At 46.7% G+C, this 15,825-nt stretch overlaps 1 protein-coding gene across 1 annotated transcript; it reads left to right on the top strand.

Annotated features, from left to right (window-relative positions):
* The first annotated feature begins 1,693 nt into the window (after nucleotides 1-1,693).
* On the top strand, nucleotides 1,694-6,195 carry LOC123135454 (sucrose:sucrose 1-fructosyltransferase). The gene is made up of 3 exons (XM_044554537.1): nucleotides 1,694-2,227; nucleotides 2,312-3,195; nucleotides 5,393-6,195. The coding sequence occupies exons 1-3, from the start codon at nucleotides 1,789-1,791 to the stop codon at nucleotides 6,089-6,091; spliced, it is 2,022 nt and encodes a 673-aa protein (XP_044410472.1). The 5' UTR covers nucleotides 1,694-1,788; the 3' UTR covers nucleotides 6,092-6,195.
* Nucleotides 6,196-15,825: the final 9,630 nt, after the last annotated feature.

Genomic DNA, 15,825 nt, shown 5'->3' with positions numbered 1-15,825 from the left:
GTCCCATCATATAAGAGCGTTTTTGACACTATAGTAGTCGTGCCATGTGACATCACTGCTTGTACAACAGTACCCAATCCAATAACACAGAGATGTATTGGAATTAGGATAGACCTCTGCCGAAGCTACTACTACTACTAATTGCTATTGGTAGCATCATGCAGCAGCATCAGAACTAGCAGGAGTAGTTGCTACGTACTGATCGATCTCTCTAGAACTTGATGCCGAACTGGCTGCTGACCGGCTCTGGCACAGCCTCATAATCCCTTCCCGACAAGGGTGAGTCAGCACGACATGGATGTCATGTGGCGTGCACCAGAAACGTAGGAGAAGCCATTCATTAGCTGTTGGCCATTCATTGATTGAAGGTCGTGGCCATCCATCTTCAATGGTTTGCCGTTGGTTTTGGTGATGGAGCAAAGCAGGCTTTCGTTTATGGAAGAGGCCGTGTAGGCAACCCAAAGAGTAAACTAGAACTAGAGAAGCGCAAGGCCTTCTCCAACACCGAACCCAAAACCGCCGGTAAGCGTCCGGACTCCGGACTGAACAGTTCGGACTCATTTTACCATCTAACATGGTACCCGTCAGTCCGCGGACTGGTCTAGACGTTTGTTTTCTCGTAAATTTGGGACAAACACGGGGAGGGTTAGAGGAGTCCAGACCATGGCCATGTAGAACTCTAACCGCTTGGACCCACTCAAATCCCTCTCCAATCCACTTCTCTGTCACTCCACCCCTGCCATCTCTTAATTTGCATCCGCATGCTCCTGTTCCGACGTATCGCTTCTTCTTGCTGTACATACTCTCTCCGTCCAAAAATATCATTTCTCTGACAAGTATCTCCGGATGGAGAGAGTATTTCTTAATTCATTCATTACTCAGTGTTGCTCTACATGTTGTACAACCAACACGCGCTGCCGTGATGTACTACAGAAGCGAGCAGGTCATTCACGCCTATACATTGTTAGATGACATTAAAGGGTAGTATGTGTGAGACGACATATGTCAATTCTCACTCGAGTATCCTTGAATTTGGAATCAATGAATTCAAAAAGGGCGTGGCTAGATCTCAAGTCTAAGTCTAGTGACATAACATGTAATTTTTTTTTTGCATGGATCTTCACTAAGATCACACGAATATAGCATCGACTGAGACTAGGTCTCAGTCAACTACGATTTAGCTGTCTCGATTCAAAATTTATGTTGAACATCCCGTTATCTTAGATGAGAATGGCCGGCTCCCGCATCAATTTACGCAAACTGGTCTGGACCAATTCACTGGCAAGGTGTGTCCGTTTTTGGGGATCAAGTTGGTGATGCTCTAAGCTAATTAAGCTAAGTTAGCTGGGGCCCCATGATCGATGAACCCCATGAGCAGCGGTTTCGGTTCGCTCTCTCAACGGAATCTGTAATCCAACCCGATCATGGAAGGATCTGAACGCAAACAACGTACGTAAAGAATATAATGATCCAGCCTGAGCCACTAGCTAGTAGTAGTACTGCCAGTAGAGTTTCTAGGAACAATGAGTGAGAGGGACAAGGCTCGAGCTGGATAACATGGCCTGGACAGTTGATGATTAGCACTGACACTCCGGGCCCATGGCGGCGCCGCCAGCGGCCAATGAGGCCGCGCCAGGTAGGCCGCTAACGGGTGGCATGGAGACTATAAAATGGGAAGGAGAAGCTCCTCGGCAGATACACACGTTCTCTTCCTCTTTTGCTAAGATTAGCAGTGGAGCTTCTTGCTAATTGAGCAATCACTTCCACTAATCACTCGATTCTACGCCAATGGAGGCCAGAGACGGCGGCTCAGCGCCCCTGCCGTGCTCCTACGCGCCGCTGCCGGAGGACGCCGAGGCCGCCACCATGGTGGGGCGCGCGCGCCGGACTGCAGGCCCGCTCTGTGCTGCGCTGATGCTGGTGACCGCAGCCGTGCTCCTTATGGTTGCCGCGCTCGCCGGCGTCAGGCTAGCCGGCCAGCTTCCCGCCGATGGCATCGTCGTCATGTCTGGCGACCAGACGACGGTCGACGCGGCGATGATGAGCACCAGCAGCCGGGGGCCTGAGTCTGGCGTCTCGGAGAAGACGTCTGGCGCCGCCGCGCACGGCGGCATGCTGGGCGCGGATGCCAGCGGCAACGCGTTCCCGTGGAGCAATGCCATGCTCCAGTGGCAGCGCACAGGCTTTCACTTCCAGCCCGAGAAGAACTGGATGAACGACCCCAACGGTACGTAACATTTCTTCCATGGATACTTGTTGCAGTAATCTTGTTGATGCAAAACTCATTCTTTGATGCAAAATGCAAGTGCAGGTCCCGTGTACTACAAGGGGTGGTACCACCTCTTTTACCAGTACAACCCGGACGGCGCCATCTGGGGCAACAAGATCGCCTGGGGTCACGCCGCCTCCCGCGACCTTCTCCGGTGGCGCCACCTCCCCGTGGCAATGTCCCCTGACCAATGGTACGACATCAATGGCGTCTGGTCGGGTTCCGCCACCGTCCTCCCCGACGGCCGCATCGTGATGCTCTACACCGGCTCCACCAACGCATCGGTCCAGGTCCAATGCCTGGCTTTCCCCACCGACCCCTCCGACCCTTTGCTCATCAACTGGACCAAGTATGAGAACAACCCGGTGATGTACCCGCCACCGGGCGTCGGGGAGAAGGACTTCAGGGACCCAACCACTGCGTGGTTTGACGGTTCCGACGACACGTGGCGGCTCGTCATCGGCTCCAAGGATGACCACCATGCCGGTATGGTTATGACCTACAAGACGAAGGATTTCATCGACTACGAGCTTGTCCCTGGCCTGCTTCACCGTGTGCCAGGGACTGGCATGTGGGAGTGCATCGATTTGTACCCGGTCGGCGGCCTGAGGGGCATCGACATGACGGAGGCAGTGGCTGCGGCGTCCAACAACGGCGGCGGTGATGTTTTGCACGTTATGAAGGAGAGCTCCGATGATGACCGACATGACTACTACGCGCTGGGAAGGTACGACGCGGCGAAGAACACATGGACGCCGCTGGACTCCGATGCCGATGTCGGCATTGGGTTGAGGTACGATTGGGGAAAGTTCTACGCGTCCAAGACATTCTACGATCCATCAAAGAAGCGACGCGTGCTGTGGGGGTGGGTCGGTGAGACCGACTCCGAGCATGCTGACGTCGCCAAGGGATGGGCCTCCCTCCAGGTACTTGACATTTTCATCGTCTTCTTTAAGTGATTGATTAACACCTCCATTGATTGATTCTTTGTACACTATCTTTGTTAGCATAAACTTGAATGGTTAGGAGTGTTGCATGCACTTTTTGTTGGGTTTCAGACACGTCGGCAGGCAAATAATAACAGGAGCAACTTGGCAGGAATTATAGATAGATAGATAGCAGCTAACGAGATTTTCTTTTCTTTTTTAGAAAAGGAGGATGTACCCCCGGCCTCTGCATCTGGACGATGCATGCAGCCATATTATTAATTATTCACAGAAACCATACTAGGTGATACATCAATAAGCCTAAAACCACCATCTTGGCAGCACCGTTGCTACTCCTATCCCCTTGATGAAGGCGTGCCGAATGTCCGGGCCTAATACCAAACAGACATCGCACCAAAGCCTAACATGTAAAGCCGGGTGTCCCATCCAAGCCACTACCTGGATTGGGTCCCACACCGGTCTGGCACACTCCCAGTGAGCACCGCACGCTCCAAGGGCCGTCACCTCCATCATCCCTCGGTCCATCTTCAGAGCATAGTTGCTGCACCAACCTTGCCAGGCCTCTCTGCCATCAACGCCACCATGACGCCAGACAGCTTCCTCCTCTTGCGCAAGTCCATCTCCGCGCATCAGACACCGAGTCTCCACAGCGCCACACCATCGAGAACCGCCACCATCAATGTGGAAGATGAAGCACCGCTCCACCAAAGACGCCGTCCTCCGGTCCCACGAGCCCGTGTGCATCTCCAAGAATGATGCCTCCAAGGGGGAAACGACACCATAGAGCCGTCGTCATTCGATCTACTGATCTAGGGTTTCCCCCGGAGATAGTAGAGAGTGGCCTTGAACTTCTCCACGGCGATGCCTTCAGAAAGGAAACGACGCAGACAGCGTCGCCGTTGCCAGCCTTGGCCATAGACAAAAGCAGGTTTTCACCCAGATCTGATCGAAGACCTCCATCTCTCGTGCACGGGCCACCGCCATCCCTGCTGGGATCTCAACGAAGACTGCAAGGAGTGGATCGGCGCCGCAGCGTCGTCATCGTTGTGGCCGCCGTCACCGGCCAAGGGTCTCCGCCGATCCAAAGAGCCTCACCATCCAGTCACTGCCCACCACCCGGATCCGGCGAGCAAGGCCACACCGAAGCCCAGATCGAGTGGGATAAGGTGAAGGAAATGAAGCTAGCGCAGGTCGATCCAGATCTGGCGGCCGGCCGACGGATCACGGCCACCATGAGATCCCACCACCAGGTCCTCGCCTCCCACGCGCCGGCAAGACGAGCAGCTCCAGGAGTGGTTGTCGATCAGAGGCGCCGTGACCGCTGCACCGGCCACCGCAACGGAGGCCGCACGTCCATTACCAAGGCCGCGAGAGGAAGATCCCGCCGCCGCTGGCCGCCGGCAGGCTTTGCCCGGCGACGTAAGCCAGCGGCGGCGAGGGGGAGACGCCAAGAAGGAAGCGCCGGCGGCGGAGATTAGTTTCCGCCCGTGCCGCCCGTGAGGAGCGACGCGGGCGGGTTTTTTCTATCTCCCCTACCTATTTTCCCCTACGAGATGTTGCTGTCATCTCGTTGTCAACTTGGCAGGAATTATAGATAGATAGCAGCTTGCAAAGAGTTCCAGCTACTGTTGAGATACTTTGAATGCACAATGCCATGTGGCCTAGTGGCATGCCAAGAACCACCTAACTTGATATAGTAAGCATAGAGAATTTCTGTTAGCACGAGCCAAACTGGGATTAGACAAGAAGAGTGATCTCTTTGTCTTGAGTTACCTAGTATTCCCTCTCTTTTGCTGTCATAGTGATGATACCTGGGTTCTAAAAGGAAAAGCAAGCAATGATAGAATGGTGGCAGTTGCTAGAAGGAACTGACATGGATGATGAAGAAGTTCAATTGTGACAGTTGCTAATGCCTTTTATTTGGATATAATGCAGTAGTACAATATAAACCAATGCAACTAGCTAGTTGTGTGTGTCCTACAAGCAAAACTCATAACCATGAATCAATCATGCACCACCATGTGGTCTCGTCTGCACCAAACTAGGATTAGACAAGAAAAAGGATATCTTGTCAGTTAACTACTTCTATATACGATGTCACAATGATTGGAACCAAAAGGGTTCTCAAAAGATAATTAGTGCAAGTTGCTAATGTTTTCTGTTGTTACTGTTGCAGTCGATCCCTCGCACGGTGGTGCTGGACACCAAGACAGGGAGCAACCTTCTGCAGTGGCCGGTGGAGGAGGTGGAGACGCTCCGGACCAACTCCACCAACCTTGGAGGCGTTACCGTCGAGCATGGTTCTGTATTCCCACTCAGCCTTCACCGTGCCACCCAGCTCGACATCGAGGCCTCATTTCGTCTTGACCCGCTCGACGTTGCCGCTGCCAAGGAGGCGGATGTTGGCTACAACTGCAGCACCAGCGGTGGCACGACTGGACGGGGCACACTCGGTCCCTTCGGCCTCCTTGTGCTTGCTGATGCTAGGCACCACAGTGGCGACATGGAGCGGACCGGCGTGTACTTCTACGTCGCCAGAGGCCTCGACGGTGGCTTGCGCACACACTTTTGCCACGACGAGACGCGCTCATCTCATGCCAACGATATTGTCAAGAGGGTCGTAGGCAATATTGTCCCCGTGCTCGATGGCGAGGAGTTTTCAGTGAGGGTGCTAGTGGACCATTCCATTGTTGAGAGCTTTGCAATGGGCGGGAGGTTGACGGCGACGTCACGGGTGTACCCAACGGAGGCCATCTATGCCAACGCTGGGGTCTACCTCTTCAACAACGCCACCAGCGCCCGGGTCAACGTCACGAGGCTCGTCGTCCACGAGATGGACTCCTCCTACAATCAGGCCTACATGACCTCACTGTAAAAAGAAAATGCAAATATTATTTTTGTTTAGTAAAAATATGATAGATAGCACATTGTATGTACTGTTTTTAGACCAAGGAAGGTCGTCTCATTTCTTCGTTGCAACTTCTCTGCGTTATCTGATCGATCTCCACCAGGTCTTTTTTTTTTCTCATTTCAGTTTTCTACCAATGACCACCAAGATAACTTTAAACAAATTTTGAATTCAAATTGTTTTAAGAAAACAATAAGTATATTTATGCCTGATTAATGGAGGAAAAAACATCCTACCATGGTGTTACAGCGAGGAACAACCACATCCGAGTTGGAGATTTTCGATCTCAGGACCTTCATGACACCTACACTGCTGATTACCACCACGGCCACAACACAGTTCAGCCAATACGACCGTCCTTGCTTTATTTGTTCAAGGTTTTGCGTTCAAATTCAAAATTTCAACAAAAAATTGAAATGGTAATATAGTTTCTTGGGGTGGACCGGAAAAACTGGTGACTGGTTTGGTTAATGAAATTATCGAGAGTAAAATCCTTGATCCGGACTCACCTGGAGGACTCACATGTGGTATGCGCTTATATTTCTGACATCAAAGAAAAATGTTCACTATTTCTAATTTTGAGTAGATTTTTTGTTCATATTTTCTTGTACTCCCTCCAATATAAACGTTAGTTCAAAACTGCGACACTTACTTTGCATCAGAGGGAGTAGTACTTATGTCATCGTTGTCTTTGTTCTGTATTTTGAATAACAATGTTGGTGGACTTGTGGTCAACACTATTCAGAATTCATTAGAAAAGGTTTTGCGTGCATCTGGTCTTGTTGTTTCATGCGACGAACGACTCCCAATCTGTACATGATTGCTTTTGCACTCAAGGTTAGGCACAAGGTCAGCTCGTATATTAATTATAGTTTAAAAAGTGCACTATCGGTGATTCGGTGAACAACTTGTCACATACAAACACATCTCCTGCATACCCTCACGGGAATTATTAGGTAAACAAACAAGCGGGAATTATTGTGTAAACAAATGAGAATTATTGGAGGGGAGGTACTACATACACTCATGGACAAGTGTCAATGATACCAAGCCCAACCCCAGGGATCTTGATTATATTAGATGGATAGACAATGGAAGATTGGAGTGGAAGATTTGAGCTGGCAATGGCATGTGGACTACAAATCAGACTGTGAGGCCACCAAGGATGCTGATGATAAGATTCTGGATCTTCTCCACCACTCACCTGACGGCCGGAATTAGTGGCCTCTGCCAATACTAACATGCACCAGGGGTTTCTTCTTGCCTTGATGCATGCATGTTTGGTTGCTGTCGAGAGAACCATCGGATTCGCTCTTTATTCTTGTGTGCTCACCGTTCTAGAAAGGAAAAATAATGTAGCGCCTAATGCTAAGTAATTCTTCTAGACAAATCATTGCGAAATCAATATTCGCAATGGGTTTAGTTTGACTGATAGGTAGTTCTTATTTTGTTGCCTTTTGACAGGGGGTATATAACTAGTAGTTCACATGCAAACCTTTGTAGTATCTACTACTCCCTCCGTCCTAAAATACTTGTCGAATAAATGGATAAAATTGGATGTATCTATAATTAAAATACGTCTAGATTCATCCATTTTCCCGACAAGTATTTCCGGACGGAGGGAGTACATTTTAGTTTATCAAAAGTAAGAAATTTGTGCAATCTAATTAATCAGCAAAAAACAAAAAAGACACGTGAGCACAACCGGTTTGTGTGGTTCCTGCCTTGCTATTGTTGTCCACAAACAAAACTGAATCATTGCTATGCCGAACAATGCATTATTGCAGCTTGCATTGGTTGCTTGCAAGTATGGTCCAAGGAGATTGTCATCGACGAAGACAAATGGATACAACCCGAGATTCAACACGGTAACAACCACACACACCCATGTGCGCATGTGAAGTGTGCTGCATAGTTTATTCTTCACCTTCTTGAGTTATCTTGCTAAACGCACACCGCATACATATTGATCCAATCATCAATATGCGTTGATATGTGGAGGGTAAGTGGGCAACATCAGAAAATGAGCATGGGTGCAGTCAAAAGCTATGGTGGCCACCAGCCAGTAGAGTTGGCTATGTCAACCATTCGAGTGGTGGATAGCTTGAATGTCTTGAAGGTGCCATATCAGTTATTGGAGATTATTATCGCCCGCGATAATACTCTGCCACTTTTTACACGCCGCATTGTCAGCGTCATGCTCGGAACTTGAAGGTTACAATGTGCCCATGTGTTCATTTTTGTGGCCGACATCGTTGTAGCCATAGGTAACTATGGCCGATAGCTTCATCACATGACTTCCAAATCATTGCTATTTGTACTGACTGTTGCCACATGTCATGTTGCGCAAGCACACAATGTTGGTGTTCCCACCGCAAAAAAGAAAAGACGATTGACATGGCATGGACCATATGGAGAAGCACAGCCAGAAGTTTGGATTCCAAGGATGGGTGAGAGAATTTTCATGATTAAAATCGAGTCTGGTCATAGATTCATGGTCCCTACCTTCACCTGCATTATTGTAGCTGCCTGATGCCGATGAATCTTCGCGGAACCATAGCGCTGGATGGAGAAAGACATTGTAGCTTGGACAACGACACTCCTTCACACACACACATGCAAACTAGACCCCTCTTTGTGCGTCGTGTAGGCCCCGGTCTCTCTTCCTATATCCATTATTGCTAGTTGTTGAATACTTATTGACTGTGATGTTGATTTTGTTGTTGGTTGTTAGAGCTTCATGCATGCCAAGCTAGCAAGTTATTACAATGACTAGCTGCCATCAATTATGGCCACCTGTTACACCCTGCCTCGTCACATGGTTAGTAGTAAGAGTTAAAAAGGGATTGCTGACGTGGTAGAAATCACCAGCCAACAGAATTAAGAATGGTCGTAATGGGAGTATCATAGCTAGTATCATGCATGCCAACTAGGCAATTTTGATGAGGTGGTGTAGAATTAAATGGAGAAAAGAGTGTTAAGTGTCATATTATGATATCGTATCATATTAAATTCTATACTACTATGTGTCATGCATGGCAATAAAACCGATCACCTATGGTACTAATTTATATTACTATGCACTACAGATGTAGTATCGTACCCAAGTATCATATGCATGACACTAAGTTATCATACTCCCCACTACGATCGTCGATCAGCCTAATGGATCGAGTTGAACCTCGGTGAGGTCCGCAGCCATGAGCCGAGTTTGATTCTATCGTAAGAAACTTAGATGATTGACCTCTTGATTAGCATTAGCTTAATTTGTACTCCCTCTTAGATTCTAAGTAGTGATCTAAACGCTCCTATATTTCTTTACAGAGGTAGTACAGTCTAGTTGGGACCAGTTCTGTTCGACACATGGACCTGCATTAGACTAGCCACAGTGGAGAGTAACATACACATATCCCTAGACTATGTTACTACCTTCATAGTGGGTAGTAACATAAGTGTGGTGTCATGCAAAGCCTCATTTATTAGGTTATAGACTCATATTGCATTGGGACATGTGATGTTACAGTAACTAGCTAAGTTACTCAAAGTATATCTCTTCTCATTAGCTCATTGTCACATAAACAAATTTGCTGAGTTGGACTCGATGTTACTGCTGGCGTTACTCCCACTGTGGCTAGTCTTATTGTACTAGCAATGATGTCGAATCTGCAACTATACTTATTTCTCGTTCGGTTGGTTCCACGAAGAGCAAGACCCTTCAAGCTTAATTAGCGTAGCTAGAACAGTGTGCATGCAAAGCCAGCTCCCTGGAGTACTACGTCCTAGTTTTTCTTATCCATGATGGATTGGTCATTTGATCTGCCATCCGTTCATGTTTGTTTGCTTGTGATTATGTGGAGCTGAAGCCACTAGAGGACCAGTAACTAGCCCCACTACTACCGACTGTACACCGTACAGAAATTGTTGCTTGTCCTGGCTAGCTAGCTGCTACCGATTGGCTCCGGTAGGTACGTCTAGATGGATCTGTCCCTCTATTTTTCCACCGGCAATGGTGAGTCAGCACCTCGCTGATTGTCACTAGAGTACCCAACACTCCATGCGAGCGGTGCATGCGGCGTGCACCGCATCCATGGCAACGTGTACAAGAGGCCATGAATTGCTGCCCAAGGCGACAGGAGTACACGAGGAGGATTCAACGTCATGTTGGTTACAAATCCACATCCAACAAAGTGTGACCCAAATGGGACCTGCCAGTGCCACCACCACCAGGCATTGCTAGCAAGCTTAACCTAGCCACACATCTATCCATCCCTGACCCATCTTGTGTGGCTTGGTTTGGTGATACATATAAGAAAGGTCATAGGAGAGTAAGGTAGGTGGTTGCCCATGCTGATGGTGCAAGAGAGTCCAACAAAAACGCCATCGGTTTTGGTTTGCTGAATTATTTGTGGGGCCTGCTTTTTCATTCCATGGAATCTACTTTCTCAAGTTTTTTGTCTGTCTAAGAATGTATTTCCATGTTTGAGCTGAATAAGGAGGAGCACAAAAAAATACACTCTACACAAACAACCATGTAGTAGTATCAGGTAATAAGTGGGGTGCGGTAAACATCGAGTTAAAGGAGTCGCGATTATATGTGGCGGTATTACAATAGGGTCAACTAAGTGGATTGGTCAATTAAAAAACTAAGTGGATTATTAATATGGCCAACTTCATTGCTGAATCATTGCTAGTAGTGCCGATTGTCGCCATGTGTCTCTCGGACTTGCCATCATCACTTGGGAAATTAGTCGGGCTCGCAACCTTGAGGTTACAACTCTCACCGACTTGTTTGCTAATAAAGTGTAAGGAGGAAAAAGCATGTGGATGTGTTTAGTGAGCGGCTGGCTCACATTGGGGCAGAGTGAAAATTGGCACCTGCCGTAGCAAGGAGTTGGTTTCAGGGAATTATGGGCGGCTTCAACTAGTGGAGTTGATCATCCCGCCCCCACGGCCGTATTATTGTTATCTTGATGTTGATTGGTCGGCAAGACTGCAAGAACTGTTATAGTGTTAATTTGAATACAAAAGGACATCTATAGATCGTATGTAGCTAACTAGAGAGTGACATGCATTTTTGGTGGTGTGGATCTCTCTTCATCTATGCTTATATCCGATACCTTCAACCGTTCATGGTTTTGTTGTGTTTTTTCTTTTTCGAACGAATGAATCTTGGGTACATGTTACCAGTAACTGACATTGATCCCACACCATTTCTTCCCGTCGTCTTGGATCATCAACGATCCAATGCATGTTGTTAGGCCTTGTCAGCATCATTTCAGACGTTCTACATCATCAAGCTTGCGTCTATGCAGTGCAAAGTTCAAGGAACATTGCTCTGCCGACATGTCTTTGCCCGCTGTTGACTGATGAAGTGATAATACGTAGCACCTGCCAGGTGGAGTGATCCACAACCAGGAGTAACTAGGTTCCATTCAACTTAGAGAATACTAGAAGAAAAGTTTTAACTGTCACCACATCAATGGAGCAAAAGTCTCTTTCCTAATTCCAATAGATGCCTGCATTATTGGGTATTATGGTCCTAGTGCAATGATGTGGATGCTGGATCTGCAAGAGCTTCTTGGTTGATTGGTTCCATGGAAAAGACCGTCCTCCTAGGACAGACGTATGTGACCACTGTCGTGGTTCTAAGGCTGACAGTAGAAAGGGGGGTAAGTATGGAGAGGCAAGATCTTAGCTATGGTGAAGGTGTACACACGAGTTTTACGAGTTCAGGCCCTTCTCGGTGGAAGTAACAGCCTACGTCTCGGAGCCCAGGGGCAGTCGATTGGATTATGTGTGTGATGTTATAGGGGGTGTGAACCCTTGTGCCAGAGGAGGGGGGCGGCTTATATAGAGTACGCCAGGACTCCCGTCGCCCTCCATTACAAGGGACTTAATGTACATAAAGTGGGGGCGTTACTGGTAACGCTAGTCTTAAGTGTTGTTAATGACCTTAAAGACTACAGAGTGAATGCCTGTCCGTTGTAACGCTGAGTGACTCCTGATGTTCGGTAGGTCGAGTGACTCTCCGGATGGTCGAATGACAGTAGGTAGGAGGATTCCCGAGTGACATGATTGTCGAGTGGATTGCACTCGACATCCTTGACTGGGGGGTCTCTTGTTGCCTCTTGGACTTCTCATCTTCTAGGGTAGTGACCTTGGGTAGGACGTATACAGGCCTATGACCCTATCCCAGGTCTGTATCCTCATCAATCACCACCACACATCCCCCTCTCTCTCTATTCATTACTAATAATGATCACCAAAAAAATTTAATTACCCTTGTTGTCTAGTTTCTTTTGACAGATTATAGCAAGTGCCTAACTATATGCAGATTCCTAGGCCGATATAATAAATATGAAGAAAGAGATAGAGAGAAGATGAGAAAAAAATAGTATTCTTATAGCCAACCTTACAAAAAACCTTGAGTGGCTACATGTGAGAGTATGGCATTTTGGTGGACGAGCTCCATGGAGCTCTTTTTTTGAAAAATTCAAAAATCACATTTTTGAAGTTTCATTTTAAAAAAATCATACATGTTTTATTGGATGTGTTTTATATGTGAACAGTACGTGCATGATTTTTTAAAGAAAATTTTGAAACTTCAAAACGTGATTTTGAAAAAAATCAAAATAAAGAGCTCCATGGAGCTCGTCCTCCATTTAGCATTTTCATATAAGTGATGGCTATATATGACATGGCAACATCAGTTGCCTATACTGTTAACCATGCTACTTATTGGTAGTTAGCATCATGCAGCAGCAGCAGCAAGAGTACAGGACCAGTACTTGTTGCTTGCTTAACTAGCTGCTGAGTGGCTCTGGTACTGCCTCTAGAAAATCTTCCCGGCAATGGTGAGTCAGCACCTCGTGGATCGTCATATGAGTATGCTGGTACTCCTTCATGTGGTGACCAAAATGGCAGCTAAGCTGCTACTTGGCATTGCTTAACCACACGTCCATCCTCCCCCACCATCTTCTAGTATTTGTTGTTGGTTAGTGTAACCAACGAGAGGAGTAGATTACAGCTAGCTGGCTGGGGCCGCTATGCATGACCATGAGCAACCCATCGGTTTCGGTTCGCTGAATTATTTGCGAGGTCCTGTTTCTCTCTCGACGGAATCTATGGCTTCTAGTACCGGAGTATGTTCTTTTAGGCATGCTCACTGTCCTCATATGCTCTCATATGTACACATGCATGCATCATGCACCTTCCGGAGGTCATGCAACGATTCTAGCTAGCGTATGCACAGAGAGCAGTTCACGCCCATCCACATGAATCAGTCGGTGATATGACTAGGGTACGCTCAACAACAACAACAACAACAACAACAACAACAAACTGTTGCAGATGGATTATAAATGGTCTAACAATTGTACTATGAAGAAAAGAGTTTAAATCGACATGGCCGCCCGGCCAATCCAAGTGGGTTTCTATTTCACAGAGCAAGGGTGCCTTTCACTAATTAACAATAAACCAAACTCAATCATATATGCATGGAAGGATTTGAAGTGGACAAGGATTTAGACAAAATTCTATATCTGTTAAACGAAAAGTCCAAATTAAGGTCTATTTCTATATTCGTGTTTCTAATGATGAGCGCTTTCAAATAGGATCCATTTTGAATACATTGTGATTACTTTAGAATGGGGACCATGGCGACCATGATGGTGACGGGTTCGGGCATGGCGGCGTCTTGCAGATGGACGGATCTCGCGTCTAATGGAGCGAACAAGGGTAGATACAATGGCATGCATGGATTTTTCTTACCTTTCTGCCCGTTTTATCCTGTGATGTGCTCTTTCGGTACTTTGTGCGTGATAATGTGTAAGAATGTAAAGTGATTGAACGAACACTCTTTAGATTTCACTGATTCAAGCAATATATACAAGTGGAAGCGACGCGATGAAAAGGCGTCTGTTACAAGGGACAGAGAGAAAGAAGGGTACGTTCGTTCCTAAACGTCGGACGCAACTGTGCGGGTTGGACATACCCAACCCTCGCATTGTTTCACTAATGACGATTCATAATGACTGTTTGTAATTAGCACATGATAATTAATATACAACCATAAACTAATCTAATCTTAACAAAATAGACACAACCCGAGAGTCAACAAGGTAACAACCACATACACCCATGTGTGCATTCCAAGTGTATGCATAGTTTATTCTTAACCTTCTCGAGTTATCTTGCTAATCGCACATCACATACATATTGATCAAGGCATGAATAAGCGATGATAGGTGGAGGGTAAGTGGGCAACATCACATAGTGAGCATGGGTGTGGTCAAATGCTAAGGTGGCCACCAAGCAGTAGAGTTGGCCAGGTCAACCATTCTAGTGATGGATAGCTTGAATGTCTTGAACGTGCCATAGTAGTTACTTGAGATTATTATTACCGACTGCAATAATATGGTGCCACTTGTCACACGTCGCCTTGTCAGCGTCAAGCTCGGAACTTCAAGGTTAGTATGCACATGTGTGTTCATTTTTCATGGCCGACATCATTGCGGTTGTAAGTAACTATGGCTGATAGCCTCATCACGCGCCTTCCAAATAATTGCTATACTCCCTCCGTCCGGTGAAAAGTGTACATCTAGAAATTTTAGGACAAATTATGGAGTTGAGTAAAAAATGCATTGAAAAGGTGCAAGCCACCATCTCTCTCCTCTTTAATCACCCAACCCCCAATGAGCTAAGTGCATGTAGAAATTAAGAAGATCATGTGTAGATTGCTATTGGTCTTGATTACCGTGTGATGAGAGATAAGTATTTTTTCCCACTTTAAAGTGCATTGGAAAGATAGAAGTACACTCTTTTATGGACAAATTTTGAAGCTAGATATACACTCTTCACCGGACGGAGGGAGTATGTTCTAACTATTGCCACATGTCATGATGCGCAAGCACACAATGTTGATGTGCCCACCGCAAAAAGAGAAAGGACATCTGACATGGCATGGACCATATGGAGCGACAAGTGGAGTGAGCCACAGCCAGGAGTTTGGATTCCAAGGATGGGTGAGAGAATTTGCATGACTAAAATCGAGTCTGATCACATATTCATGGTCCCTACCTCTGCCCCCATTATTGTACCTACCTAATGCCGATGAATCTTCGCGGAACCATAGCGCTGGATGGAGAAAGATATCGTAGCTTGGACAATGACACTCTTTCACACACGCATGCACGCTAGACCCCTCTTTGCGCGTCGTGTATTCCCCCTGTCTCTCTTCCTATATCTGTTATTGCTAGTTGTTGAATATTTTTTTAATTGTGATGTTGATTTGGTTGTTGGTTGTTAGCGCTTCATGCATGGCAAGCTTGCAAGTTACTACAATGACTAGCCAGCTATTAGCTGCCATCAATTATAGCCACCTGTTACACCCTGCCTCGTCGCATAGTTAGTAAGAGTTAAAAAGGAATTGCTGACGTGGTAGCACCCACCGGCCAACCAAATTAATGGATCGAGCTGAACCTTGGTGAGGTCCGCAACCACGAGCACAGCTTGATTCTACCGTCAGAAATATAGATGATTGGTCTCTTGATTAGCATTAGCTTAATTAGTATTCCCTCCGTCCCAAAATAAGTTTCTTAACTTGACACTAACTTTAGCATAAAGTTGTACTACATATGATGCGGTTATTTTAGGATGAAGAGAATACTTAATAATCCCTCTGTCCTGTAATATAATAGCAT

Source organism: Triticum aestivum, chromosome 6B (assembly GCF_018294505.1).
Source record: "Triticum aestivum cultivar Chinese Spring chromosome 6B, IWGSC CS RefSeq v2.1, whole genome shotgun sequence".
NCBI classification, from domain to species: Eukaryota; Viridiplantae; Streptophyta; class Magnoliopsida; order Poales; family Poaceae; genus Triticum; species Triticum aestivum.
Note: the sequence above shows the minus strand (reverse complement) of the source record. Positions and strands in the feature narration are given on the sequence as shown.